Source organism: Nicotiana sylvestris, chromosome 11 (assembly GCF_000393655.2).
Source record: "Nicotiana sylvestris chromosome 11, ASM39365v2, whole genome shotgun sequence".
NCBI classification, from domain to species: domain Eukaryota; kingdom Viridiplantae; phylum Streptophyta; class Magnoliopsida; order Solanales; family Solanaceae; genus Nicotiana; species Nicotiana sylvestris.
In genome coordinates this window covers 70,642,247-70,651,527 of record NC_091067.1, presented here as the reverse complement: position 1 = coordinate 70,651,527, position 9,281 = coordinate 70,642,247, and the positions used below count along the sequence as shown (strand labels likewise).

General features: G+C 40.6%; 1 protein-coding gene across 1 annotated transcript; it reads right to left on the bottom strand.

Annotated features, from left to right (window-relative positions):
* Positions 1-758: 758 nt before the first annotated feature.
* LOC138881145 (uncharacterized) lies at positions 759-1,345 on the bottom strand. Its single transcript, XM_070161349.1, has 2 exons — positions 1,017-1,345; positions 759-897 (listed from the first exon to the last, which is right to left on the bottom strand). The coding sequence occupies exons 1-2, from the start codon at positions 1,343-1,345 to the stop codon at positions 759-761; spliced, it is 468 nt and encodes a 155-aa protein (XP_070017450.1).
* Positions 1,346-9,281: the final 7,936 nt, after the last annotated feature.

Here is a 9,281-nt window from a genome sequence, read left to right as displayed (position 1 = left end):
TGCCACCTGACCAATCCTCTGAACGATTCTGTATGGTCCGACATACCTCGAACTTAATTTTCCTTTCTTCCCGAATCGCATGATGCTCTTTATGGGGGAAACCTTCAAAAATACCCAATCATCTTCTTTGAACTCCAAATCTCTACGATGAATGTCCGAATAAGACTTTTGGCGACTCTGAGCAGTTTTCAATCTCTCCTTAATAATCTTGACTTTCTCCATGTCCTGATGCACGAGGTCCGGCCCTATCAATTCTGCTTCTCCAACCCCAAACCACCCAATGGGAGACCTATATCTCCTACTATAAATTGCCTCGAATGGTGCCATTTGGATACTAGCATGGAAGTTGTTGTTATAAGCAAACTCTATAAGTGGCAAATGATCATCCCAGCTACCTTTGAAATCAAGAACACAAGCAGTAACATGTCCTCAAGCATTTGAATAGTCTGCTCTGCTTGCCCGTCGATCTGAGGATGAAAAGTTGTACAAAGATTTACCTGCGTACCCAAGCCTTGCTGAAATTTCTTCCAAAAATTGGCCGTGAACTAAGCCCCTCGATCTGAAATGATTGAGACTAGCGCGCCCTACAACCTAGCTATTTCTTTGATATATAACTAAGCATACTGTTCTGCTGTGTCGATAGATTTAACTGGCAAGAAGTGCGCTGATTTCATGAGTTGGTCCACAATCACCCAAATTGAGTCAAATTTGCGTAGAGTGCGTGGCAACCCTACCACAAAATCCATGTTGATCATCTCTCATTTCCATATTGGAATCTCTATGCTTTGGGCCAATCCACCGGGCCTCTGATGTTCGGTCTTCACTTGCTGACAGTTCGAAGATTTTGCCACAAAGTCTGCCACATCCTTTTTCATGTTGTTGCACCAATAAATTTCCCTGAGATCATGATACATTTTTGTAGAACCTAGGTGCACAGAATACTGGAAGTATGAGCTTCTACCATGATCCTTTTCCAAAGACCGTGAACATCCGGAACACATAGGCGACCTTGGTACCGTAGGGTACCATCATCCATGCCAAGGGAAAAAGTTGTGGTCTTGTGTTTATGAATCCCCTCTTTCAGTTGTGCTAACAATGGATCGTTGAATTGTGTCTCTTTCACTTCCGTCACAAGAGATGATTCAGCCCTATTATGCACAATTACTCTTTCTTCATTAGAGTCTGCTAGGCGAACTCCCAAACTAGCCAACTGGTGAACCTCTCTGGCCAACGGCCTCTGATATGCCTCCAAATGAGCCAAGCTCCCCATAGATTTTCGACTAAGAGCATCCGCTACAACATTAGCCTTTCCCGGGTGATAGAGAATATCGATATCATAGTCCATGAGTAACTCGAGCCATCTGCTCTGTCTTAGATTCAACTCCTTTGTTTGAAAATATATTGAAGGCTCTTGTAGTCCGTAAATACATCAACATGGACCCCATACAAATAATATCACCAAATCTTTAGTGTAAACACCACTGCTGCAAGCTCTATGTCATGGGTTAGATAGTTCTTTTAATGATTCTTGAGTTGCCTAGAGGCATAAACTATCACCTTAACATGTTGCATCATTAGTGGAACATCTTTATCATATTTCTCTTACATAGGACCTCCTACGAATTGAGTTCTACAATAATTTCCCTGATATGGTTACAATCTCATGTGAATACTTGCAAATAACTCTTCCAAATTCTCAATAAAAGACATTACTGAATGAGTTTTTTTTATAAGACCTTCTATCTCAAATGAATAACACCTACTAATTTGTGCACATACCCTGATAACATCAACCTGCACGATATTGCATCAAATGTAAGGTAATATTGTGCTCCGACTTTTCTTAACCAACCTTTTCTCCCCATAAGTGCCTTATAAAATTTAAGAAACCACATTACTTCCCCTGTGAATATTCTCACGATCCCTCTTTACGGTAAAACACCACCAAAAACACATATCAACCAACACCCTTTATATGTATACAATTTAGGAATAGTCACTGGCCCGAGAAGGGCATTATCTGAAACTTGAGATCCTCCTCAATTCTTCAACAACAACTTTTGATTTTACTCTTAAGTGTAAGACTTAGTCCACCTGATTCTATCCTCGATGAGTAGCTCACCTCATTCCCTGTATTGTAGCTACCAATAAAGTTCCCTGATATTGCGGTTTAAGAGTTACCATGTTAAACATGTCTGGTCTATAACAAGTGTTCATCCTCTTTCAATCTATTTTGAACCTTTCATTTTCCTTTGGGTAGATTGTGTTGTCTTTCACCCTTTTTTTATCGCCCTTTGGCCTGGACAATATGTTGGTACCATCTTTTCCTTCTAACTGGAACATTCATTCCCATTCTATTTTGCTCATAGCGCATAATTGATAGCCTTATTGTGCCACACCCTTGTCTACCTCCTGTAAACTTGTAATATCATTGTGCCTGGTTTAGTGAGTTTATCATACCACAACTTCACCTCCAGTAGTCTCACTTTCCATTGTGTGTACGGTTAGTCCTTTATAACTTTTATTAATACTTATGCTCTAAGACCATTCTGATACAAGATATTTTATGATAACCATGACCATCTCAATTTATAGGTTTTCTCCCCATTACTTCTCACCTCATTCTTCCTAGCTAGTGGATATCCATGCACTCTTCAATATGTTACGTGGTCTTTTCCCTTAGTTATTTCATCATGCTCACCTCTTAACTTTTGTGAGGATATCCGTGGGAAAGTGTGTTCATCCGCATATGACTTAACACTTATTTGCTTGTAAGATTTTTTTTTGGGGCTCTCCATCAAGCCCAAATACCCTCTTGGGTTATTATGGCATCACATTTATTTTTCCCACTCGTTCCACCTTTCTTAACGTCTTGGAACTTTGGTTAAATCGCAAATCTATGATTAACCCATTCTAAAAACTCGCAACCTTCCACATTTGACCTATAATACTTCCGTAGGTTCCATTGTTCCTGACCCTCTAACAAGTATAAAATCCCTTTACAAACATACTCTTAGTTTCTAGGATCGTTGACCCTATCATTCACATTGCCATGTATGAAGAATTTACCTTCCTTAACCGTCCACCTTTTTGGGGGTACTAATGATCTACCACTAGCATATCTTTTCAGAGAATCACGTTACCCATTATCTGTTTTTCTAGGCTACACCTGTCCTCAACAAAATATTCAAACATCATAGCTACACGGTCTTACTCTTGTTTCAAGGTGTTCCAGTGGCCTCACTATGGCCTTTCCTCCCCCACTTAGGGTGAATCTCTCAAATTTTGACACAAGTCTTGAATTTAGCAATTTCAGGAACATACGCCTCATCTCTCTAGCCCATGTATGTATGTATATATATATATATATATATATATATATATATATATATTTATATATTTGACTATTAAGTCATTATGGTTTTACCTCAGAAGTTCTCTGCTTTTATCCGGCCACGTGGTATTGGGGTTCTAATTCCTCATGTCAAAATTCTTTACGAGTGTAATACAACTTCGTACAATTTTGGATTTGTGCAAGGATTCCCTCATTGAGAGCTCAATTGACTCTCCTTTTATAACTTATCGGCTCCTAGGAAAGACTTACACTATCATCATAATCTCCTGTCCATGCCTTCCATATATCATACGCTTATATAATCAAATTTTCTTTTACACCTTAGGATCATCTACATGTTTCCCATACTACCCAAATATGTTGTTCAAGCTTACGTATCATTTATCAAATCGATATCTATTTGGAGGCGAGTAATCACTTCTATCGCCTCTCTCAAGTAAAGTATGCTCACGGTATTATATACTTATCCACCCTATATGCTCATACCATTCGTTCAACAAGACACATGTGCCACCTCCTTAATATTGATGCCTTTTCCCATTGGTCATGCCATATGCCAACATTACTTGAAATAGACGAAAGAGCGTTTAAACTTATCTTGAATCTCAATGCACGAGTTAGAAAACAATCTTATAGTCAAGCTTTATCGCACGATCTGGAGTGTTGAAGAAGGGTCACATTCCTAAATGTCCGTGTAGCCTCCAACTTATAGATGTGGTCGACAACACACTGATAAGAAGGACTCTACTAGACACGGCTCTGAGACATCCTAGGACACTCTAAAACCTTAGGCTCTGATACCAAGTTTGTCACGCCCCAAAATCCGAGGAGCGCGACCGGCGCTCAACCGAGTAAACCCGACTGAGCAAGCCTGTTAGGTTTCATACTACCCAAATTTGTCTTTGAATAAAGAGGAAATGTACACCTTTAATCAAATTCTATAAACATGTCATTAACAAGTCCATTTCAATTCCATTAACAACTTCGTTCACAATTTTGAAGATATTACAAGTTTTATACTTCATTGCCAAACATCAATATTTCTACTTTAATTCCAATACCCAACACTACCCACAACCTGTCTACAGAGCCTCGAAATACAACTGAAAAATAAATGGAAATGTCGGCAACAAGACTCTGGCTATACCTCAAATACAAAGTACATGATAAACAGATGAAATAGGACCCCGAAACGAAGTGGGACTCACCAAGTCAGCTAAAAGGATGATGCAGATAATGCAGGGTCTCGACCAAAAAAATAAGTTTGTTTTAACGATTAGTCTTATCTTAATAGTTATTTTACTTAAATATAATTAATTGATAAATAAGGTAGAGCCCAAACGATCCATCTTTAGGCCTAATTTTCGGATCTAGCCCATAACAACACAAGCCCAATACCCCTAAAACCCTAAAAAAATGCTACAAAAACTAAGCTAGACCTTAGACCCCCTCAGCAGCGCCTTTCAGCACAACAGACCCCACCCCCTTGTATTTCATCTTTTCACCCCACCCCATCTCTCACAAAAATCCCTAACCAGTCGTTACACCCAAACACCTGACCTCACCTAAACTCCTTATTCTTCAGAGAACTCTAACGCTTGGACCTAGACAGAAGCAGCCGAGCTTCATCACCTTCAGCCGTTTCCATGAAAAAAACCAGGCTCCTTCATCTTCCCTGAACAAAAAACGAACAGACACATTAGACCTTCCATGTAATGAAGCTGAGTTTCTTCATCACCTCAATCGTCGCTGCCGCCGATCTAGCCTCTTTGATATCACCACTGACTCTGTACTTGCACTCAATCCTGTCTTCATTTATCAAACTTGTTTTATCTCACCATTATTATTAACGAAAAGTCAAAACAACAACAATAATTTCTTTTAACTATATATTTTCTCTCTTTTTAACCCTGTACTAGTTGAAATTACTTGTTTAGGTTTTTTAAATAAAATAAATGAACTGATATCGTTATTGAGGTGGAAAACTAGATGGTTTGATATTTGTAGGTCGATCCCATCACTCCTTTTTAACAGAGGGAGTAGTATTCAAATTCTCATTGTAAGTTTGAATTGATATTGGTGCTGGGTCTTGTTGCTTGGTTTTTTTCAGGTTGCATTTTTTCCGGTTGTGCCTTGAGAAATTGAAATATTACTTTTTAGTGTAAGCTTTAAAAAGGTTTTTCTTTGGTGTCAAGTTCTTTGTTTTGTACTTGCTTTTGTCAAAAGAGATAAAATGTTAAGTCTGAACACTAACTGAATTCTCTGCCATTTTAATGGGGTGATGCTATTTGTTTCTGTTGAATTTTGTGAAACCAATTTAGGGGCCAGTGAGTGTTAACTTTGTTCAATGGTTGAATATTGTTTTGTTGGTTCTGTGTTTTGCGTGATATTTATTACGCCATTTGATTGGCAAGATTTGTGTTGCCTTCATCCTATTACTTTGATTTTTGTCATTTTGTGGCAAGTTTTGGTACTGGCAATATCTAGAGCAGTTTGATTCATTTTGTTTTGAGCCATCAGTTCGTTAAGCCTTAAATAATTCATACTAGTTTGCTAATATTTAAAGAGCTAGTTACAACTCTATATCTATAATTCACGATTACGATTTCAAAAATTGAATATCCAAGTTTGCTTTAGGCCCATTCAATATACCATCGTGGTTGTGTACATATTCGCGTGACATGATTACGATTTTAAAAATAAAATCGGAGTATGCGTTCGCGCAACTTTGACTAAATTTTCTTAATATTAATAAAGCGTTATTAATTGTGAATACGTTCGCGTAATCTATTTCAAGATAATTTTTAAATTAAAAAAGACAAATGCACATAGGTTCTATGAGTAATTAGACAATTTAATTGAGCCAAGTATGATCAAAGAGACTGTGCTAAAGACACGGAACATGTGAATGCCTAACACCTTCCCCGGGTTAACAGAATTCCTTGGATTTCTGTGTTCGCAGACCACAAATAAGAGTCATTTTTTCTCGATTCGGGATTTAAACCGCTGGCTTGCGATACTATAAATTATCCCAAATGGTAATAGGCTCACGCTTCGACTTTCATCGTTATGGACTAGTACCAAGATTGAGACGTGAAGCAGTTCCTTTTTCTCGCTCCGACGCGACTCTAATTTTAATATAAATAATCTCGTTTCGATTGTCACTTAAATTGGAAAAAATTTTCTTATACCCTTTTCGGGGTAGAAAAAGGAGGTGTGATAGTTGGTATTAAGGCTCTAGGTTCATAGGAGTCGTGGTCACAAGCCGATTTATTAGAGTCTCGCGGATCGGTACAGAGACGTCTTTACTTATCTTCGGAGGCTATGGAGCTGTTAGAAAAATTCCACTTCATTTGATTACATGTCGTGCGAGATTATTGACTTCGAAATTCTAAGCTTTTGTCTTCTATTCTCTCACAAATGGTGAGGACACGTGCAGTCGGAAATGACCAGGCACCCACGCCCCCTATTAGAGTCGCCCAACGGTGGGGTCGGGGTAGAGGCCGAAGATGCCCACATGGTACAGCCAGAGCACCCCAGCGAGCTACTACATAGGAGCCACCAGTAGCTCCAGTCGGAGCACAGACAGCTGAGGTACCTACCACTACTACACCAGCTCTTTAGGAGACCTTTGCACAGTTCTTGAGCATATTTGGTACTCTAACTCAGGCAGGATTGATTCACTTTACTCCAACCACATCTCAGGCTGGGGGAGGAGCACAGACTCTCGCCGCCTGCACCCCAAAGCAGCAGGTTTAGGTTGATCAGATTCTAGAGGTTATACCGGTACCACATGTAGCCGTAGTTCAGCCCAAGGGTAGGGCTTCAGTTTCAGAGGAGGAGCAGCGTATGCTCGAGAGGTATAAGATGTACGACCCTACTACATTCAGTGGTTAGCATCAAAGGATGCTCAAGGATTTCTAGAGGAGTGCCACCATATCCTGCGTACTATGGGCATAGCAGAGTCAATTGGGGTATTTTTCATTGCTTTGCAGCTTCGAGGAGCAGCCTATCAGTGGTGGCGTACTTATGAGTTGGACAATCCGAATGAGGCAGCTTCCCTCATATAGACTCAGTTCTTGGACATGTTTTTGAGAGAGAATGTCCCTCAGAGCCTCAGGGACGCATGGAGCGTGGAGTTTGAGTAGTTGCGCTAGGGTACTATGACTGTTTCAAAGTATGTAGTCCGTTTCAATGACTTGGCCAGACATGCACTGGCCTTGGTTTCTACAGTTCGAAAGAGGATTCATCGATTTATTGAGGGACTCATTCCCAGCATCAGGACGAGCATGGCTTGGGAGTTGGAGATAGATATCTCGTATCACTATGTGGTGAGTATTGCTAGGAGAGTGGAGGGCATGCTTGCTCGTGATAGGGAGGAGGGAGAGGCCAAGAGGTCTCAAGAATCTGGCCATAATTCTGGTGCTTGTGCCCCAGCTGCAGTTCGTCATGGTAGGGACTCTGTGAGTCGCCCCATTCATTTAGCTTTTCCAGCCGCCAGTGGTATTCCAGTTCCTCCTAGACCTCATGGGTCTTATTATGCACCTCTAGTATTTAGTGCGCCTCCTACACGGGGTGCTTTCGGTAGTCAGTCTAGCATACCTGGCCTGAGCCAGCCATAGCTGCCACATCCTCCCAGATCTTGTTTTGAGTGTGGTGACACTCGCCAAATGGTGAGGGATTTCCCGAGACATAAGAGGGTACACCTCCATGGACTTCTCAGCCATATCGTGCTCCACCGGGTTCTCAGGCTATGATTACGGCACTAGCTGCCACCCCACCTACTTAGCGAGCTAGATGTGGAGGTCGGGGAGGTAGAGGTCGCCCTGGAGGGGGAGGCTAGGCTAGATACTATGCCTTTCCTGCTCGTACAGAGGTTGTTGCTTCTGATTATGTCATTACAGGCTAGATACTATGCCCTACACTAGCATATGTAACTATCATGTTTAGTTTAGAATAGCATGCCTATGTGTTTTAACTACTTATCTGAACTCTGTGCAGCATGTTTAGTGATATTACATGCTTTCCCTGGCCTAAACTTAGTCTAAACTCTAGGTTTTCTTGCTGTAACTGCTATTTTATGTTGGTTGAGTTGTATATTTACCTTGGAACTATGAAACGGTATTTCGGGAGATCCCCCTGTATTGCATATTTACTTTGAGACTATGGAACGGTATTCCGGGAGATCCCTCTGCACATTTACGATTGGGACTATGAGACAGTATCTCGGGAGATCCCCCTACTGTTATCGTTGTGTTTTGAGCTGTTGTCTTTCTGTGATTCTATTCCTTTTAGATTTCCGTATTTATTTTACTCCGATATTTCATTGTTTTATTTCATTATATTTATACCAGTAGAGCCCTGATCTGATGTCGTCACTACCCGACCGAGGTTAGGCTTGGCACTACTGGGTACCATTGTGGTGTACTCATGCACTTCCCTGCATATATTTTTTGTGTACAGATCTAGGTACCGCTTATTAGCTGCATTACCAGCGAGGTGAGCCAGTTATAGAGACTTCAAGGTATATCTACCATGTCCGCAGACCTCGGAGTCCCTATCTACTCCTCCCCATGTCAAACACTTCTTGTATTTCCTTCTTTTATTAGACTCTGGAGTATAGGAGTACTGTTTCTTTCTGTAGCTTGTGACTTATGATATTTTGGGTTTTGGGAGAGTTTATGTACACTTCGAGAGTGGTTATTGTATATGTCGAGCGTTATCTTAAATTCTTATTAAAAATTTACTTGTTAGTTGTTAGCTTTTATGTTTTCGTTTCCTTTTTCCGCAATTGTTAGGCTTACCTAGTCGTAGAGACTAGGTACTGTCACGACAGTTCACGAAATGAGAACTTGAGTCATGACATGATAGGACGGACAACCACAAGTACCATCGGCTAGGGCCAGGAGGGTCGCGATAGGGTCAT